The sequence below is a fragment of the Stenella coeruleoalba genome (genome assembly GCF_951394435.1).
Source record: "Stenella coeruleoalba genome assembly, chromosome: 19".
NCBI classification, from domain to species: Eukaryota; Metazoa; Chordata; class Mammalia; order Artiodactyla; family Delphinidae; genus Stenella; species Stenella coeruleoalba.
Window position 1 is genome coordinate 5,411,092 of NC_137165.1, and position 22,042 is coordinate 5,433,133.

The 22,042-nt window shown below is 43.2% G+C and overlaps 1 protein-coding gene across 1 annotated transcript in view; it reads right to left on the reverse strand.

The window, feature by feature from the left end:
* The window catches only part of MYOCD (myocardin), a 93,528-nt gene that overhangs the window by 45,139 nt on the left and 26,347 nt on the right, over nt 1-22,042 (reverse strand). Inside the window, exons 2-4 of the mRNA XM_079905746.1 lie at nt 13,249-13,314; nt 3,303-3,358; nt 1,559-1,634 (exon numbers count right to left, since the gene is read on the reverse strand). Coding sequence (XP_079761872.1) covers nt 1,559-1,634; nt 3,303-3,358; nt 13,249-13,314 — 198 coding nt within the window. The remainder of the gene's footprint in view (nt 1-1,558; nt 1,635-3,302; nt 3,359-13,248; nt 13,315-22,042) is intronic.

A 22,042-nucleotide genomic window follows, 5' to 3' on the forward strand; every position in this document is an offset into this window, starting at 1 on the left:
GATGTCTCATGGTTGCAACAGGTCAGCCTTGCTTAGAAGCTACATCTGCAAAGCACTCGATGTGGGATGGAGAAAACATCCATATTCCAAACCCCAAAATGGAAGTTTCTAAGCCCAAATCCTCTCCCAACTACCCGTCAGGCCAGTGCAAGGGCTTCTGCTACACCCCCTGCCTCAGGGATCTTTCTGACCTATCCTGCACAGCCATACAGGATTCATCCTCAGAAAACGCTCCTTTCTTGCATCCCCTCCAAGATGGTCCTCTCCATCCATCTCTCAGTCCAGTTTCGCAGGCTCGCCAGAAACTGAATCCACCCCCTACGTGACCTGAGATGGTTGATGTCCAAACTACCGCTCCAGCGAGCCTGGTCCTTCGCCTTCTGCCCCCCCGCCCCCCATCTTCCTGAGGTCACCTTTGTACCTTTGCTTACTTTGTTTCCCCGCCCTAACAAAGTCTTCCTGACTCCTGTTCTTATAGCTTCCTTCTGCTTCGACTACCCCCAGCAGTTACAAGCAGTGGTCCCTAATCTTATATTGCTATTTCCAAAATCAGACCATGAACCCTTGGAGGGCAAGGGTCATTTATAATCTAGTAGATCCTTTGTGCACCTGGGAGCCAATTTCCAGTTTCTGTGGGGGGGAAGGGTGGGTTTCATGGGAACCAACAGAGACTAAACTTGGGGTTTCTGTGGTTCATAGCCTGATATTTTAATTCAAGACTGGCCTGATACAACAGATGATGCTTTCTTGATTATCATATTATACATACGTATCGTCGTAAGTATGGAAAACGCTAAAACATTATGCAAAAGAAGTGAAAGCATTAGGAAACTCCCCACTTAGGGTCAACTGTTTTTAATAACTGGGCATCTTTCTTAATTACTTATACAGTATTTATTGGTAAGTCTGTATTTCTTCATCATAGAATCTGACTGTAAATACAATTTATGTATATATTTTTGCCTCCCCGATTTTGACTGTAAATATAGTTTTGTTTTCTGGTCTCCTCACTAAGGAGCCTTTTCTCATTAAAACACGATTCTTCTAAAGCCTCATTTGTGGTAGCCGCAAGTTATTTAATCACACGGATGGTGCATAATTTATTCAGTCTCTCTACTATTTTCTGACGTTCCACTGATTTCACTGTGTCGCTATTTAAAGTAATGACATGATAAACGCCACTGTACATAAATCTTTGTATGTCTGATTATTATTTTTTTGATACAATACTAGACATTTATTACTGGTATGAAGGATGGACATTTTAAAGGAAGCTGATATATGTTGGACACTCCCTATGTGCTCAGAGAAAACTGGGAGGGGGCGCAGCCCAGAATGAATGCCAGGTCTGGTACTTCTTGGCCACTACATGGCTTCCCAATTTGACTGTCTACATGGCCTCAAATGACTAGATGAGAGCTCAAAGCCACCACTTTGGAATGGCAGGGGACCCTTTCTAAGGGGAGTTAGCAATTGTGCAGAGACAAAGGACCCTGGAAAACGGCCCACGCTCCATTCCCACTGATGGGCCCCAGTTTATGACTCTGGGCAACCTTACCTTGGAGTATGTGCATTTTCACCACGTCTGCACGGTCGGACCTGTTTCTGACCTTGTGCTTCAGGGTGTCTTCAGCCTGTCAGACACAGACACAGAATGAATTTTGCTATCAACCTCATACACTTGAGTCACCTAGTTTTAACTTTAAAAGAAACCCCTTTTCTCTCAACGGGAAAATGTCTCTTTTTGTTTGCTGTTTGTTTTTTGTTTGACAAATGCAACATGCAAATATCTCTGTTTTCCTATGTCTTGATGAAGGAGGGCTCACAAAGACCTCTAATAATTTTAGGATAGAAAAATAAGACACAGAGGTCAAAAGCTTGGGTCCACCTCAGCGCTCCACACTTAAAGGCCAGGCAGGTACCTAATTATAAAATATTAATAAAACTGTAATGATACTACACTGCTTTTGCATGAGAGCCAATCCTATTCCATTGCCTCTTTTTTTTTTTTTTTTGGTACGCGGACATCTCACTGTTGTGGCCTCTCCCGTTGCGGAGCACAGGCTCTGGATGCGCAGGCTCAGCGGCCATGGCTCACGGGCCCAGCCGCTCCGCGGCATGTGGGATCTTCCCGCACCGGGGCACGAACCCGTGTCCCCTGCATCGGCAGGCGGACTCCCAACCACTGCGCCACCAGGGAAGCCCTCCATTGCCTCTTAAAAGAGTCAGAAATTAACTAGAGTCAGAGATGAAATGTAACCTCAATCCATCCAGTATAACATGACAACATGTGCCCCCCTCCTGTTTTGCCCTTGATCTCTCTCTCAAGACGTGAAAATGTAAATCCTGCAGACCGAGACCCACTGTAAGCTGGGAGGACACTTAGAGATGAGTTATTTACTGAGTCTCGTGGCTTTCTTGATGATGGAGTTGTCTGTAGGGACGGCGCTGGCTGTGACAGGGCCACAACTGGACCTCAGGGCTCTGATTTCTAGTTCTGGGTTTTTATCCCACTGTCCTGAATCTCTTAATGGGCCCCCGAGAGGAGTCTGGGGATCACTCCAGTTCTGATGAAAGACAATTATTCTCCAGGCAGTAAGGAACCCCAGCCTCTCACGAGTGACTCTGAAGAGTCCCAGGGCTCTGCTCCTTCTTCCAGCCCCTCCCCTCACTAGTTGCCAGGCTAAGACGTCCCAGGAGAAAGATACCTAATGGCCTTTCCTTCTACATACACTGCTGATGCTTGCTCAATAGCACTTACTGTATTGATAAATTCAAGTGGCGGAGATTTGCTCTGGAGGTACAGAATATACACCGATTCCCCCCCCCCCAAATGCTAAAAGAAAGAGAAATAAATAGAATTCCCTTTGCCTTTAAATAGCCACGAATAAGCTCTGTATCTGCAGGCCCTACCCTACCACTGAATTGGATTTAAAATAATCTGATTGTTGCTGAGAAAAGCCTGTCACGAAAGAGGGGGCAGCTTGCCGACACACCTTACCTCCCTGTTTCATGTCTCTCTGACCCCCGCCGCATCCTTGCAGGGATACCCCCCGACATCAGAAAGATGGGGGACATTTTCTTAAGGCTAATAAACAGTAGCTTCAAAGCCAATACTATTGATCCCATTTCCACAGTTTTCAGTTTCTAGGAGGAAGATTCCACATGGTGTGCGGGGAGGGGACCAGCAAATCGGTTGAGTTTGCAGGAGAAATTCTACCCGCTTTCCCCCAAGCTTAGCATTCAGAGATCCAGAGGCTGGGGCCTGAGTTCAGGAAAGTGGGAAGTTTGCAAACAGTTACCTTGCCACTATCCAAACGTTTTCTTTGCTCATGGAATTCAGGTGGGCTTTTCAGGGCTGAAACAGAAAGACACAGACGTGAGCAGAGAGGGCTTGGGGCTGGGAGCGGCGTCGCGGTGCTTGCCGGTGTGCTTGCCGAGCGGTGCACAGTGGAGATGTGATGGACATGTGATGGCCTTCATCAGGCCACAAGCAATGGAAGAGGAAAGGCCTGGAGGTCACCAGCTTCCCTGCAGCCGGAGAATCCAGAGGAAGGCGGACGTCAGCCTCAAACAAGAGGAGCAGCAGAGACAGAATACGCGACAGGAAGAGAAGTGGCAGAGACAGGGCATTCCAAGATGCTGAGGAGGGACAGGCCTGGGGGAGGAGACCAGGCAATGCTCTAGCTTTAGGGGAGACTGGGGTGACTACCACCCTGTTTGACTTCGCTCTGCCCTTGAGTGCGCAAGTCTGGGTGGAGACTGCAGTCTGTGGAGGAACCTTGTCCCACGTTGCAGGAGGGGACTTGTCCTTTGGGTCAGGGAGTTGGCTGGTGGGGTAGGAACATGCAACCAAAGGGCAGTGAGTGAGAAGCACAGAATCAGACTCTGAGGGCTGGAAGGGACCTTGGAGATGGTGAAATACAGCTCCAAGCTTGAGCGGAATGGGGAAACGGAGGCCCAGGGAACGGGACTGCCTCGCCCAGGGTCACACAGGTAGGGCTAGGAGCCTAGGTCTTCTGACAACCTAACTTCTTTCAGGGTGTGATGCTCAAAACACTAACAACCAGTCGACAGGGCACTGGTCCCTCACAGCTCACAGCAGCCGGAGACAACCTGGACCGAACGCCAGCCTCCCTTCTTTCCAAGACCCACTGCTCCCCTTCCCAGCTCCCAGCAACTCCTCGGGACGATGCACTGAGCTTTTGACTTTGCAAAGCAGTAGAACATCACTCAGCAAAATTCTACCTTTTTACTGGCTTTCCTGATCCCCTGGAACAATTGCAACCAGAAGCCGTAAAGGACCACCTTTCATCAGAAGTGATGAGGCGGTTCAGAGGTTAGAGAATTGCATCAGATAGTTTTCTGGATAGTAGGTCTGGACAAGTGGGCGAATCACGTGATCCAGGTTTCTCATATTCACTCCCACAGATGTCAACTCTCGAGCGGCAGGCAAGAAAATATTCTTCCAAACCTTGGCTGGCATAAAAAAATTGGATTTCTAGCCAGGTGGGCACTTGGGGCTGTGTGTGTGTGCATGTGTGTGTGTGTGTGTGTGCATGTGCGTGAGTGTGTGTGCCTCATTCAGCCTTAAGACCATGCCGAATTTGAGCCCAGCTCTCAGACGGGCTTCCTGGACAGCAGGCAGACTCCACTGTGGTCCTGGCAACTGATCGACCACGTTATCCTCTACTGAGGATGCTGCCTGGGAAGCTACTAAGGCATCTCTAAGTCTTCCTGTCTCACCCCGACATCTGCCATGTTGACCAAAGGAACGCACAGAGTAGTCCCAGCTGACTGCCTCGTGCCGAGGAGAATGGACAAGCACACTATTCTCCTCGATCTGACCAGAGACTAAGAGGCTTCCTTCCTTATAGGAAAAAAAGAATCACCCGTTGCTTGACTATCTTATTTCCCATGGATCTAACAGCCCCCGTTTCTCTTTGCTGCTTTTCATGCTTAAAATGAGCCTCTCTGCCAACCCTGTCCTTTTCAATAGCCGCTTTCCCCCTCCCTGTCTCCTCACTCAGTGGCTCTGAGGAATCATCTGGAAAACTGTGCAGGCCTGCTGCGTTGCTCACGCATTTTCTCTGATTTGGGTCTGACCCTCATCCTGAGTCAGGAGGCTTGCCGTTATTTGCACTTGATCACAGTTGCAATTTATATTGATGGAGTTTTGAAACCATCTCCCATTTCCCCAGGCAACCAGATGCTACGAATCTGCTTGAAGTCCAGTGGGCCCTGGTGAGTCTGTACAACCTGAACCCATAGGTCTGCACCTCTGTCCGACGGTCTGGTGGTCACCTAAGTGGGTATTATACATTGGTGCGGCTTAATCTCTTCCATAATCCAGAAAAGGAACTGATCTCAGTGTGGCCTTATTAAGTGGTTAAAAAGAGCAACACAGCCTTTGCCTTAAGAAGCAACCCTAAGGGAACAGCATGAATCTATCTTGAGATCGCTCTTACATTCCAAACTCAATTGGTTTTAATTGGTCTTAGGACTTAGGGGCAGTTCATCTGGTTCTCTTATCCCTGAGGTTTTTCAATTCTTATTTGCGGAACTTATTAATTCTCCTATGAAACACTGCGTTTCCTGTATCTTAGCTTGCAGAGCTATAAATCATCACTTCTTGGTGTTAACTATTCCCCTGTGAAATGATTGTACAGTCCAGTTCTCCAGGGCCAGGAGCACAAAGGTCTTCTGGGATCTTCTGCCCCAGGGTGGGAGAGGCTACGCCCATTTAGCCAGAACTTGGGAAGGAAGCTAAAACATCCACACACTGCGTTCTACCCCACGCTCTTCTTTTCGGGGCTTAAGGGGTGTTACGTGGGGTACCATCTGGCTTGCCATGGGCCCTGTGATTGACATTTGCCTTTTCTGTGATTCCAGAGAATGTGGGTTTTAGCCACCTCCCCTGAGGGCCAGCGAAAGCCATAATGCACCCCCTATCCCAGTTGACTTTTTGGAAGAAAGGACCTCCTTTGCTGCCAGCCCTGGGAGTATCCAATGGCACAATTTTGTATTTAAGGGACGTTGACATTTAGGATTGAAAAGGAATTTGGATTTCTAAATTAAAAAAAATAATAAGTCAATGTGATCTCAAATTAAAATACGGTTGTAAATTCAGTCAACCCCACGTCTAACTCATTCCGCCTGGAGGAAGATGAATCGCTTCTCACAGGGGAATTCATGTTCTCGCCGCGGAGTTTAGTTAGGGGCTGTTCCTATTTCTGTCCCCGCGGCTCCAGCTAATTTAGGTCAGCTGTGTGTATAAACATTTGCTTACTTAGAGCTCAGGAAAAGATCCCAAGATAAGAACAGGCCTCCTGCGGTCCCCTGCTGCTAACCTCCTGCTTCCAGCAGGAGCCCAGCAAAAGGAGAAAACAGGCTGCAAGGCCATGGACAATCCGTCAGGGAGAGGGGCCTGGCTCTCACAGAGGAGGGGCCTGGGGCTGGTAGCAGCTCTGGTGGCAGAGGCAGGGCCTGCCTTCTCTCCCAGGGCCGCACACTGCCAGGCTTGCAGGGGAGAACCCAGCTCCACTGGTATACGGATAGGGACCAAGAGGCAGCATCAAAGAGGCCGCATCTTGGGCAACAGATGGAGCAATGGTTCTCAGAGTGTGGCCCCTGCACCAGCATCTTCAGCAGCAGCTGGAAACTTGTTAATAATACCAATTTCCAGGCCTACAGAATCCAAAGCTCAGGTGGGACGTAGAGGGACGGAGGGGTCTGTGTTGGAACACGCCCTTTGGGAGATCCTGGCGCCCCGGCGTTTACAAGGCCAGTGGGTGCTGATCTAGAGTCCTTGGGAAACTGAGAGTTCAAAAAGTGGCGAATGATGTCTAGGACTGATTTCTCAGTATTTCAAAAAGCTGAAGAAAAAGGGTGTGTTTGCCCAGAGAAAGGCTGCTTAGCTCAATGAAACTGCCACTTCTCATACTTGCTGTCTCGAATCAGAATAACTTGGGTTAGAACTGGTTGTTCTCATCAAGAAGCACTGGCTGGTAAGCTTATATGCCACTAATTAAAGACAGATATATGGATTAATAATTCACATATGTAGGGTTCTTTGGGAGGACGACAAAACTAATTCAAACGCAAGACCTATGGCAGTAATGGGTATAGTTTAAAAAGTGACTAAAATTTTGGGAGCCTTCCCTGCGGGCTCTGTCCTTGCTTTGCCATCTATTTTTGGAACAGCCTTGAACACGTCTGATAGGTTTCCTGTGTTCTCAGTTTCCCACTTACAAAATGCATCTAGTAGTACCTGTCCTCTCTTGGCTCTGCTGCTAAGGACAAATTGGCCCACGAGTATTTTTTTTTCCCCAAACAAATGGGCTCCATGCTATGGGTGTGATAATGCTTTGGAAATTGTCTTAACTCTTTAGGTAGCAACAGGTTGCCTATTCGGTACCCAAAGGATGGCCTCAGGGGTCTGAAAAGAGTGCCTTTTCCCAACGGAGCTCTGTAATATTTAAGGCCTGGCTTGCGCACTTGGAGAATTTAATGCATCACACATGAATACTTTGGAATTTCGCAGAAGGGTTCAAAGACAAATTCAAAGGGTGCCTGTCATCACTGGTTTACTAGTTTCTAAGGAGCAAGGAACTAGAAAATCGAAGGAAAGAGGGAGGGAAATAAAGAAGTGAGGATTTTAGACCCAAAGGGGCTTGGCATGAAAATCCAGGGCGCCTTTTTTTTTTTTTTCCTCTCTCTGAGTTTGAGATGTTAGAAGGAAGGGGAGAGGGACAGATGAAACCCTCGTGCCGTGTTCTGCTCAAACAGCCAACAGTGTGTGGTACGGAGGGTGCTGTGGGGAGAAGCCAAGTCAGATGGAGGCACTGAGGAAGGGAAGGAAGACTTTGCCCCGTCAACGTCTCAAAACTATCAGGAAGCTGCATGTGCTGTGGGTAGAGGAAGTGCCCCGTCACTCTTCTTGCTATGCAGGAGGATCACAGAATTCAGGGATTTACCAAGGCTTTGCAGTAAGTATGTGGCTGCTGAGGCTTGGATTAGTCTGCAAAACAAATAAAGGCAGCACCATTCACAGACAGCTCATCGTATCTTTCCATTCATTGACATCGATCAGACCATGGAACCAGGCTGCCCAGAAACTTCTTTCTGGCCAGCGGTGCTTTCTCTGAGTCTCTGGGGAGAAGTCGCAGCCTCTCTGGGCCCCTGGGCCTCTGTAATCCACTTCAGTTCTCTAATCTCGTTTTCTATATTCCCGGAGAATAAACTCAATGTTCCCTCCTCTCTCCCCTGGGTTCCTATAGATCAGCCCCACTGTAGTAGCAGAAGGAAAGGGGGAGAAAGTCATCTATTTCCTTCAATTCTCCCAGAAACTCACTCCGTGTAGCGGTGGGACATTATCCAATATTATGAATGGGGATAACTAAGCAGGAGCGATTTAAGGAACCTTCTGGACTGTAGGCTCTTTGAAACAGAATTCATGTCTGACTCCTTTGTGTTCCATGGTCGAAATATTTACTGAATTGCTCTATGACCATTGTTTTCTTTTTTTTTTTTTTTTGCATTGAAAACTCAGAGCTGATCGTCTTTCTGCACTAAGGCTTCTGAAATGGTTGGAATAAAACGGTATTTAAGATTCAACCCAGGAGAGTGATGCCCAGAGAAAAGAAGATAGTGGGGAAAATCTGCCTGAGAAATAATGAACAGATCTGAGCCCCATCCATAGGGCTCCAGAGGACGAGCCTGGGCTCTATCTCAAAGGCAAGAGAAAATAAGAGAACCTTGATGTCCTCTTGCAGCCTTGAGCCTGGCAGGGAGGGGTGGCAAAGCCATCCCTTTGAACTCTAGTTGATGGTGACAAGCAGGCAATTTGAAATCTCCGTTTTGAGATTCAGAGGTAGGATTTTGGAGAGGAGTCCAAACAATATATTCTTAAAGTAATATTTCTAAGTTAATGTTGAGAGGCTATTTCACTCAGATTTCACGACTCTTTGGAAAATGTGAATTCCGCCATTGATACTATAAACGTGAAAGCAATCTTAGAAGCCAACCTGGGCCCATGCTTCTGGCCCGAGAACGCTTTCCCACTGTTTGAAGTTGTTCAAGGGGCCGTGTGCCTTCCTTGACTAAATTCAAGGAAAAATGCCTTTAAGGGCATTCAAAGCACTGGAAGGGGAAAATCCTAAACCTATAATATATACAAGTAAGATAGGAGTACATGCTTAAGAGAGGTGATGAAGGGCGATTATAAAAGAGACTTCGATTCTGTGATTGCTGTGGCCTGTTGGTTACTCATCAGCAACTTTGAAACCTGCAGGATGCAAGCCCATGAAGGAGGAAGAAATTAAATTCAATCCATGTGGACCAGTTTCACTCGTCTACTGAAAATCACCCATGGTCCCACTGGAGTCAGTGGGGGAGAAACCTTCTACTTCATCATCAGTTTGGTGCACATTTGAAATGAGACCAGCCACAGAGCAAACTCAGTGGAATTTTCCATTCACTCTTGGTCATGGTGAGACATAGATTACAACGTAGAACCCAAAGCCATTTCATTAAAACCATGGGCTTTTCCTTGGCATTTTCACATATACATGTTTTTATTTTCCCAAATTCCAACTGAATTTTTCTGGCCACAAAATGTTTGATGATAGAAACTTAAGGAAGTGCTTTTACAGTTCCAGTGATTCCTTTTGAATATTTGAGTCAAGAGCCCTACACCAGGATCAGGAGACACGGGTTCTGGCCTCAGCTCTGCCGCACTAGGAGTGGACTGCACTCTTTTTTTGCAATGGACAATGCCCTTGGGATTTAATCTAATGTACAACTCATGACTAATTCTGTCCAAGGAGACCAGGCGTTTCCATTGACCAGCTAAAAACTGCAGAGCCATCCGATAACACCATAAGGACAATCGACAATTCACTTGGCCATAAGCTTTCCATTTAGGCAATTATGACAAGTTTGAAAATTCAGGGGGAGCACTGCAATTATTTCCAACGTATGGATAACGTGAGATCGTGTTACTAATTTTATCGTGTGTGCATTTAAGGTCTCACAGTTCAGGTCTGTAAGTAGGACCACACTGGGCCCTGATTTGGGGATGTTTGAAAAGCCTCCTAGGCCTCTCCAATCTCGGCTTCATGGAGGTTAAAGACAATGAGACGTGGACTAGGGAAGGGATTTTCAAACTCTGTTTAAAGACGACCAGCGCTCTGGGGAGGATAATCAGGGTCATCTAGGAGGGATGAGGGGAGCCGGGTGAATGGGACAGAGGACCCCGACCCTGTTCCAGTCAGTGTATATATATATATATATTTTTTTTTTTTTTCCCATAAATTTAAAATTTTTATTTATTTATTTATTTTTGGCTGCATTGGGGTCTTCGTTGCTGTGCACGGGGTTTCTCTAGTTGCGGCGAGCAGGGGCTACTCTTCGTTGCGGTGTGTGGGCTTCTCATTGCGGTGGCTTCTCCTGCTGCAGAGCACGGGCTCTAGGCATGCGGGCTTCAGGAGTTGTGGCTCATGGACTCAGTAGTTGTGGCTCGCGGGCTCAGTAGTTGTGGCACATGGGCTTAGTTGCTCTGTGGCATGTGGGATCTTCCCGGACCAGGGCTTGAACCCGTGTCCCCTGCCTTGGCAGGCGGATTCTCAACCACTGCGCCACCAGGGGAGTATATGTATGTGTATATATATATATATATATATATATATATATATATATATATATACACACACACACACACACACACACAGACACACTATCTTTAACTATTAAAAAACATTGAACATCAGTAAATTAGATGATCTCCAATGACTACCGGCTTTGCTTCCCTCCATTCTACCCCCTTTCTTCCTCCTTTCCTCTTTCCTTCCACTTTAAAAAATTCAAATGATAGAACGAAGACATAAAGAGCCCTCTTGTAGAACATAACTAGTTTCACCCTGACTCATACTATCTGTGTCTCTTGTCACCTTTTCCCCTGAAATCTCGAGTCTCCGCGAAGGACGGTCCTGCTCACTGTGGCCCCCCACAGCACCTGGCACACCACCCTGCAGAGAGCCAAGTTCATCATGAAATATGTTGAGTTTGATTGAGCTGAAAGGACCCTGAGACCGTGGGCTCCTGTTCCTTCCTCTAGAGCGGCTGCTTTTACACACATGCCCCCGGGGGCGCTGAGTAAACAGACTGCATGTTTCATGTCTGGGTTGATGAGGCTACCATCTCGGCCCCCAGCCTCTCAGCAGGTGCAGGGGCTCGACTGCGTCTGGCTTCCCCAGAAGCACTAAGTCATCGAGGTCTAGGGGCTGGGCCTGCAGGGTGCACCTGCTGCGGCTCTGACATTTTTCCACAGCAGAATCGACACCCTTGGGAAGCCTGGAGAGGAGATGGCTAAAGAGTAAGGAAAACTGACGATGCTTAATCAACTCTTCTCATTTTTCTGAATTAAAAAGAAATATCATTGCATTACTCTTAAGACTTTCCCCCAGCAATTATCTTAATCAGACAATGGGCTATGGATGCAAAATTTCTGTCAAGCAGTATTTCGTTAATATGTACACTACTTGATTCTGAAAATCCTGGACAACAAAATATTATATCTTCATTGGATTCGACTCTACAAATGGACGTTCAATTTGCATGACTTACATAAGGGTGTTATGTAAAAATGCACCATCGGGTTCATTCCTATTTTTATTAGGTGTTTCACTGACTCCCTGAAATTTAACCCCAGCAACCTAAAAACAAAAGTTTATTCTCATCCGAAAGCCAGCTGCAAGACCCGGGCTTGGATTATTTAAGCACGTAGGTTAAACTTTAAATCAGCTGTGAACAGCTTGAGGGGATGCAAAGGTACCAGGCCTCTCTACTCCAATTGCCTTTCCAGAATTAAGGGAAAGAAACACCCGTGAAGGAACAGGTTATTTGAATCCCACTGAAACCGATGTGCTCATCTTATATCTGAGGGCACGTGGCAGAGACTGTGGTCTACGGAGAGGATCCTGGTGGATCTAGACTTGTCTACACTCCATTCTTAGTGAATCGTTCTTCTAGACGTGGTTAAACAAGTTCGATTCTACGTGTCTGCAACAGGATTCTGAAAAAGACTGGCCTGCTCCCATTGGAGTGCGCACGGATTTATCTGTCTTGAAGTCTGCAGACTCTTGGTCTTTCCTGGGTTTTAGCACCTGCCCTGCTGGGCTGACTGAGATGAAACAGGCCACACAGACTTGTACCTTTGGTTTCTCTTCCTCACCGTACATTTTATTGAAGCAGCCTTTCAGCTGCAAGGTGAGATCTTTCTTCTGTGCTTTAGCAAACCTCTAAAAAAGTTGTTTTGCCGTAGGTCACCTGCTGTTCATTCTTTGTAGCGCTTAGCCATGAACAAAGAACTTCACCTGAATTACCAAGGGAAAGGGACTTAAATAGTCTTAGTTCTGTTCTGGTTCTGAAGCACCGACAACACTTAAATTGTTTGGACCCTGGATCACAGGGCACCAAGGTTACTACCTGCAGGACATTCAATCAAGGGCACATGCTTAACCCTGAAGCCACAGTCATGACGAGGACCTGGATTTCTGCAGGAGTCATTATGGATATTGACTTTTAAATCTTGCTGGGGTGAGAAGTTCGAAAGTGTCACCTAAAGGAGCTTACATGGTGATTCCATTTATCCAGTACTTTTCCTGTTTCTATAGCTAACCCAAAGTTAGCTTCCATTGCTAAACTGGCAGGAAATTTCAAACGTATCTTCTAAAAGATATGATAATCCTTCTTCTTTGACCCAAATGATGGCCAGTAATTCAATGTTATACCATTTACACTAGAATGGTATTGCCACTCATTATTCCAGAAAGGAAGCACTGGACAATATTCAATTACTTGTGGACTCAGGTACCCACACAGAAGTGAAACCGAGGAGGTGAGAAAAAGGTGATGTGATTGATGCTTCCGGAAAGAAGAGTGATTAGATCCAATTCTAAAAGTAGGAGAGAGAGACGGACGCCCATAGAATTGTGTTTGTCCTATAAACAAACCACCACATTAGAATTTTCGGTACAACCTATGTGATTAAAGGGAAGCGCTTACAGGTGAGTAGCATTTGGGGCTAAGCCTCCTTGCCAAGGTCTGGGGTTCCTGCTGACACAGGGTCTGTGAGGATCTGGGGAGACTGATCCATGGAATTAGACTATGACCTCTGAGGTGCTTTCCAGCTCTCAAGCTGCATGGTCCCATGGTACAGATCAGTCAGTAAGAGTTGCAGCTACTCACGTGGTATGATGCCTTGGTTAGCCAGCTGTTCTTGGGTCCTTCTCTGTTGAAGCCGTAACTGTAAAACTTAGAAAAGCAAGTGTTAGTTTGTGAGTTGGGCTAAGACTGATCGCAATCACTTCTATTTGCCTCGTACTTTTTTTTTTTTTTTGCATCACTCTTCTTGCATTATTTCTAGAACAGTTCTGAAAGTCTGCGTGAAGGACACTTGCGCGTCTGTTGTAGACGTGGAGGAGGAAGGATGAGAGAAGCTGAGGGGCTTGCAGGGTTTTGCAGCGAGTGGGTAACAGCCAGAGACTAGAAGACTTGTCTCCTCTGTGAAGTGAATGTTACTTTCACAGCAGCATGCCCTGTCTTCCCCTGCTAGACCACCTGGGAGGTGAATACCATCAAACACTGCTGGGAGCTCGGCCATGATTTCCAAAGAGGAGACGGAGTAAAGGAAGCTTGGCCTCTCCACTCTCCCCTGGGTTCAAATCCCATCTCTAGCCCCTTCCTATGTGGGTAACTCTGGGCAAGTTGCTCAACGTCTCTGACCCTCAGAGTGTTTTCATTTGTAACTGGGAACAACACCTGCCTTACAGGATTGTTATATAGTTTGATTAAACTGTGTATGCAGACTGCTTAGCAGGGTGCCTGGCACCTAAGTCATCAATAAATGGTAGTATTCTGAGAGTTTAGAATCCACCTGGAAATTCAGAGAAGGGCTATTGGAGTCATGCTTTACTTAGAAAAATTAAAACATTGTAATCTGTCCAAACTATAAATTATAAAACTTTGTTACTATCCCTAGCATATTATTTATGATTTTCTCATTCTCTTCACCCCTTTCCTCCTAAAAAAATACCCATCATCTTTGGACATTTACAATTTCTCAGGGAGATTCTGAGTTCGCCATCTTGGTTCCCGGGTTTAAGTTGCTCAGGAAAAGAACAAAAAGAGCAGAAATTTTCAAGGCGAGGGATTGGTTTAATCGCCTTATAATGAAAAGAGAGAATAACCATTGCTTTTATGAAGATAAAATTAGAATGGAGAGAAGAGAAGCAAAGATGAAAAGGATATGTGGGCTAATGTTCAAGTTCATTTAGTATTTCAGAGTGAGGCTTCAGAGCAAATGCAGTCATAAGATACACTGAGAGAGTAATGGAGAAAGACAATTTTAAAAAGTGTTGCTGTGGGTTTTGAATTGGCTTCTCACCAAACTTCTTTGGGAGAGACCAATGTTGCTGAAATACTTTTAATTACTTTTGGTGGCTGGACTGTGCTTCACTGAATAGCCTCATATGACTCCATCTTAGGACTGGACAACAAAGAGGACTAAATTATTTAACTTTGTGGATACATGAAAACGACACGAGCATTTATTATTCAAGCCCTCCTTCAGACCAACCCTCTTACTGATAAAAACCATAAACTCTGAACATAATGTGAAAAATAACTACGTAAGGATTCTGAATAGTGACAAAATCAGGCAGACTGTAGGGAGGAGTTGAAACTTGGAGAGGTGACTTACATGCAGGTGAGTTTCTCATTTTGGGGCGGGAGGCTTTGCCTTGAGGGTGGCCTGTGGTCATGAAGTGGCAAGTCATAGGCAGTTAAAACTCCAATAGAAAACCTGCTCATCTTTCTGGCCAGAGGAATCAGGAAAAGGTGCCCAGACAACCAAGGCTGCCCACCAGGGAGTAAGAGGGAAATCAGCAAGGGAGGGAGCTGGAGGAGGGGGTTCCCTAATTCCATGTGTGAATCTCTCCAAGTTTCAGGTTGATCCACTAATGATGTTTCCATGGGGCAGATTCAAAGCAGCACAGCAAAGGTTTAAAATTAAACTGGAATTTGGACATCTGTGCACACAGGCAAGGGAGAGCTTAAAGTGGGACTCTACCTGGGTTAACTGTGCGCTAAAACAAAAACATCAGCATTCTCCTGAGGACCGTAGGAGTCTATGTGTAAGATTCACAATGTCCAGGATGCAATGCACAATTACTCTACACACTAAGAATTAGGAAAATGTGACCCACTCTAAATGGAAAAGACAATAATGAGATGCTAACCTTGAGATGACCCACATGTTGGAATTATCAGACAAGGCCTTTAGTTATTTTCAACTATGCTCAATGAAGTAAAAGAAAACATACTCGAAATGAATGTAAAGACAGGAAGTCTCACCAAGAAAACAGAACACATAAAAAGGAATCAAATGGAAATACACAACTTAACAGTAGAATATCTGAAATAAAAAATTCACCGAAAGGCCTGAAAAGAGAATGAATATTAGAGTAATTAATCGGTATACTTGAACACAGAGCAAACTGAAGAAGAGAGAGGGAAATGATGGAAAAAGTGGACAGAGCCTCTGGTACCTGTGCCGCAATATCAAAAAGTCTAATATCAGCTAATTAGAGTCCTAGAGAGAGAGCAGAAAAATAAATAATTGCCCAAACTCCCTAAATTCGGTGAAAAACAGAAATTTACAGATTCAGAAAGTTCAACAAACCCCAAACCAGATATAGTCACAGAAAACCACACTTAGATACATCATAATCCAATGGCTGAAAACCAAAGAGAAGGAGAAAATCTTGAAAGTAGCCAGGAAAAACAACACATTACATAAAGGGAAACATTGATTTAAATAATCACAGACTTCTCAGTAGAAATCATGGAGTCCAGAAAATAAAACAAAATGAAAACAAACCTGAAACTGTCAACCCAGAATAGGAAATATCCTCTAGGAACGAAGGTGAGATAAAGATATGTTCAGGTAAAAGGGAAACAGGATAATTTGTTGCCAGCAAACTTTACTACAATAAGGAATTAATTTCCTTATTACTTACTACTATGCTTAAGGAAATTCTTCAGGCTGAAGGGGAATGATATCAGAAGGAAACCTGGATATTCAAGAATGATGAAAGCATATCAGAAATGGTAACTAGCTGGGTAAATTTTAAAGATTTTTTTTCTTCTTAAGTTTAAGAAATATATATGTCATATGTGTGTGTGTGTGTGTGTGTGTGTGTGTGTGTGCGTGTGTGTGTGTGTGTGTGTATATATATATATAACTGTTTAGAGAAAAGTCATATCATTGGTGATGTTCTTAAGGCATGTAGACGTAATACAGGTAACAATTATAACATCAAGGGCCCTTTGTGACAGCAAAGGCTACAGGTAGACTTTAGGTAGACACTGTAGGTAGACTATGAAAGGTTAATTATGTATATTCTCATCCTTAGAGCAACTAAAAAAAAAATGCCAAGAGGTATAATTTAAAAGAATAAATAGATTAAAATGGAATGTTAAAAAATATTCAAATAATCTAAAACAAGGCAAGAAATGGGGAAAATAGAAACAAAAAGTAGAGGGACAAACAGAAAATGAGTAATAAAGTGGTAATCAATAATTACATTAAATATTAATGGATTAAACACTCAAAAGGCAGATTATCAGGAGGGATTTTTAAAAAAGCAATATTCAATTATATGCTGTCTACAAGAGACACACTTTATACATAAAGACTCAGATTGGTTAAAAACAAATAGATGGAGAAAAGATACACCATACAAACAGTAATCATAAGAAGGTGGAATGGCTATATCAGTTAATATATACTTTAAGTCAAAGAGTATTAACAGAGATAAAGAAGGGACATTTCATAATTATAAAAAAGACAATTCATCAGGAAGACCTAGCAATTATAAATGGATAGGCATCTAATAAGAGCTTCAAATTACAGGAAGCAAAAACTGACAGAATTAAAGGGATAGACAATTTCAAAATCATGGTAGATTTTTAAGATCCCTCTCAACACTTGGTAGAACTAGATAAAAAATTACTAATGACATAGAGGATGTGAACAACAATATCAACCATCTTGATTTAATTTATATTTATAGAGCTCTACACCCACTAACTACAGAATAAACATCCTTCTCAAGTGCACATAGTACATTCATCAAGATATACTAGACCATAAAACAAGTTTCAATAAAAAAAACTGAACTCATATAAAGTATTTCTCTGATCACACTGGAATTAATTAGAAATGGGAACCAATGTGCTATTTAGGAAAATACCAGGTGATAACTTCTAAATAATTCATAGGTCAAAAAATAAATCACGAGGGAAATTACAGATATTTTGAACCGAATGATAATGAATATACAACATACTACAATTTATGGGATGCAGATAAAGCAATGCTTAGAGGGGAACTTAGAGTCTTAAGTGCTTCTGTTAGATTAGGAGAAAGAGTTAAATAATCAATGACCTAAGTTTCTACCTTAGTGAGCTAAAAAAGAAGTATACTCAAAGTAAGGAGAAGGAAGAGAAAGAAAGATCAGAGCAGAAATCTTCAAAACAGAAAGCAGACAAGTACCAGAGAAAATTAACAAAGCCAAAGGCTGGTTCTTTGCCAAGACAACAAAACTGACAAAGTCTCACCAGACTGACAAAAAAAAAAAAGAGAGAGAGGGAGAAAGGATAAATTTTACCAGTATCAGGAATTACCACCCTAGACACTCGACATTAGAAAGGATAACAGGAAAATATCATTAACAAATTTGTGCCAATAAACTTGACAATTTAGATAAAATTTCTTGAAAACTACAACTTACCAAAATTGATACAAGAACCAGAAATCTGAATATGCTATATTTAATAAATAAATTACACTGATTACCAAAAAGTTCTCCCCTCAAAAAACCCTCCAAGCCCAGACTGTTTTACTAGTAAATTCTATCAAAATATTGTGATTGGAATAAGTGATTTTGCAAGTTCTCCGTCAAATAACTTCCATATTCTATATATTACACCAAAAGTAAGTAAGAATCCTCAATTATTTTGTATTTATCATAGATCTTAATCCAATAAAGGAAAAAGTTTAGAGAGATATCCCATTACTAGTGTCAACCATTTTGAAGCCTGCTTCAGTTCTCTAGATATAAAGCTATTTTGACTTAGATTGACTGCATTAAATAGAAGTGAATGAAAGAAAAAAATATGAAAACACTTTTGAACAAAAAAAATGGAAGAATTTGGTGATATGAAGGAAGAGAGAAATATATATATATATATCCCCACATGTGGAATCTGACGTATGGCTTGAGGCTAGACTATAACTCCAAATAATTGGCAAACTACATATATCTCTGCCATTTATTAAAGAATTTTCCTTTGCTCACTGATTTGTAATGTTGCTTTCATCATTTATTAGAGTTCCAATATAAGTCATGATCTGTTTCTAGGTGCTAAGTTCTAATTTATACTAATTTACACTTCTTATCCTTTTCTTTCCTCTTAGCAGCAAAAGTAGTAAATGTTTTCTGTTTCGAGATGGCAGACGGAGTACACAACTGATTGCTATAAATAACAGAAATGATAGTTTAAAAACTCTATACCTTCACAGGGAAAGAAAAAGGGGATTCCTCAGTGGATTGGAACTGTAAGTAATCTCTGAGACATAAAATGAATATGGAATTGATTGGATTGGAAAACTCATCCCAAGACATACACAAGTGAGTGACTGAAAGCCATGCCAAGAATCCTCCTTGCCTTGGAGCAGGAAGGAGTCTAAGGCTCAATGTAACAGTATTGTTAATTGGGGTACCAAAGCTAGAGGTCTGCCCCTACTATGTCCTGTACCCCTCCATACACTGGATCGGGCATTGGTTATGTGGGATGAAACTGTCTCCAGGTGGGAGCAGTAAACAAGTCATCTTGGGAGACACAGTGGTGGGCTTCAGACTGTGAAGCAACATGTCTTTTCCCCACAGACTGTGCTCACCTGTGCATCAGACAGTCTAACAGGTATCCACAGGGCATACGTGAGGGTACAACCAAGAATCACCTAACCTGGGAGGAATGTCAGCACCACGAAAGAAAGGCTCCAAACTTCAACAAAACAGTGTGAACAAACGGAGCAGGTATTTCTCAGAGGCAGGCAAGATAATTTTCATTAATTAAAAATAAAATAAAATAACCACTTCATACCCAATAGGATGGCTACTGTTTAAAAAGTGGGAATTAACAAGTGTTGGTGAGGATGTAACGAAACTGCACGGCTGCTGAGAATGTAGACTAGTTTAGCTACTATAGAAACCAGTACGGTGGCTCCTCAAAAAATTAAAATAGAACTACCATATGATCCAGCAATCCCACTTCCGAGTATACGTCCAAAAGAAGTGAAAGCAGAGACTAGAAGAGATACTTGTACACCCAGGTTCATAGCAGCATTATTCACCATAACCAAAAGGTGGAAATGACCCAAGTGTCCACCAGTGAATGAATGGACAAACAAAATGTTGTGTAGACATACAGTAGGGTATTATTCAGCCTTAACAAGGAAGGAGATTCTGACACACGCTACAATGTCGATGAACCTTGAGGCCATTATGCTGAGTAAAATACACTAGTCACTAAAGGACAAATACTGCATGATTCCACTGATACGAAGTCCCTAGAGTAGTCAAATTCATAGAGACAGAGAAAACAATGGTGATTGCCAGGGGAGGAGGGGACCAGGCCATGGGGAGTTATTGTTTTAATGAGTATTGAGTTTCAGTTTTGCAAGATGAAAAAGATCTGAAGATGGCTGTAAAACCATGTGAATGTATTTAATACCACTGACTGTACACTTAAAAACGATTAAACTAAATTTTATGTGTTTTACTATAATCAGAAAAATAAAATTAAAAAATAAGCCAAAGGTCACAGTATAACTTAGTTCATTAAAATAAACACACTCAAGTGGATGGCTGAATGAATACAGTTAAAAATAAATCAGTAAACTGGATGTCTGAGCCATTCTCTTAGAATGTAACATAGAGGGATAAAGGGTGGATAGCAAAAGCAATATGGACTCAATGTAGAAACACTGCAAGATACGGAAAGGCTTCCAGGAAAAAAAATACTCATCCCTGAGCTAGAGATAACTATTACTAATATTCGATTCATGTACTTGAGCTCCTTTTTCCTATATGTTTATGTGGGATCATACAGTAAGTTTTCCTTCATTAGCTGCTCTTTTTAGTAATGTATCACAAATATATTCCTATGCCATTGAATACCCTTCAAAAGAGACAATTTTATAAGCTGCATAGTATTTCATTTTCTGATTATTCCGTAAGTGATTGAACGAAATGCCTGTCATTGAATAATGAGTTTGTTTCCCGTATCTTACCATGTAAAACTGAAGCAGACATTTTTTGTGGTTAATCTGGGGCCACGTCCTCAAGATACTACTTTGGGATACACTCTTAGAAGTGGAACCGTTTGCAGGCTTTTGGTCCGTAAAGCAAACAGCTCTCTTGAGGGGTTATTCCGACGTTCTTCTCACTAGCTAAGTAAAGCACGGCAGGGTTGTCCAGCACCCTTGGCTTTGCTGCTCTTATCACTTGGAAGCTGCTGTAATCCTTCTCTCCAGTGAAGCTGGTGGCCTGGTTGCCAGTTCAGTGCTCCAAGCCTACAGGGAGAGGCCAGACGGCCAAGGGCAGGATGATCTTGGCAGTGGCATTTGTCCCTGGGAGGCTTCTTCTCCAGGTTTGGCAAAGCTCTGATGCTACAGAGGTGGACACTGAATGACCACCTCCCTTTCCATGCCTGCTTCCGGCTGCATGTGGGAGATCCCTGATATTGGGGCAGAAACCGTACCGCTACTGGCCTTTCCCTCTGGGCACAGCTGTCCTCAGCTATTGTCTGGCCTCCATCCCTGACTGTCTCTCTGTGCTTTACTGACCAGCACTGCCCTCCCTGCTTTCAGCCTGCTGTGGCCATTTGTGCCCCCAGAGCTCTTGGCAAACCTCCACTGCTCCACTGTAGCTAAAAATACTCTGAGCAGAGGGTTGCTTTTCAGCCCAAGCCTTCCCCCACTCCCAGTTCCAAGCACCTACAAATTACGGGTATCCATGGAGCTTCCTCTTCGCTTCCTTTGAGGCCATACGGTTATCTCTGGGAGGTGAAAGGGAGTGAGTTCTTGGCGTCTTTTCCATGTCATCCCAATATGTTCCCTTATGGTGCTGCATTCGGGTGTCAGCCTGTCTTAGCTTTCAGAAACAAAGCAATGTTTCTTCCTCTATTTTTGTGTTCATTTGGGCGTCGTTGCCAGAATTAAGAGTCACATGTTTGCACTCAGGTCGCTTCTTTTTTGTTTAAATTAAGTTTCTTTATTAAAAAAATCAAAATCATTACAATGTTATATTTAAGGACAAAAAGAGACAATAAAAACCAATGTGATTATTTCCTCCCAATGTTCAAATAAAAACGTGATAATTATTGTGACCAATTACACAATAATTGTTAGGCAATATTTGTATCATTCTAGAAATTTCCATAACTTGCCTAGGAACCAATAAGAAGATCTGAGAAAATATTAAGGTTAAAACAAAAAGGAATCCTCAGTACATGCTGTTCTTTACTACACACTATTTACATTAGTGATTTTAATCTAATCATAAAATACCAGCTCTACTATATTAACTTCTCTTCAAGACTGACAATTAGTCCAATTTGGTTTTCTTGGTACAAACACAGGTATTTATTCTAATCAAGTTGCTTCTTTATTCATAAGTTCTGGGCTCTCAATTCTGAGTTTCTCATCTGTCTGGGGCTTTTCTTGCCCCAGTACTACACTCTTTGAATTATTCTAGATTTATGATAGATTTTCATGCCTGATAGGGAGGATCTCACATCACCCTTCTTTTATAAATGTGTCTTGACTACTCTAGCCTGCTTTTCCCCCAAAATGAATTTCAGGATGTGAGTAGCAGGTTCCATCATCACCCCAAGAACCTACCTCCCCAGAAGC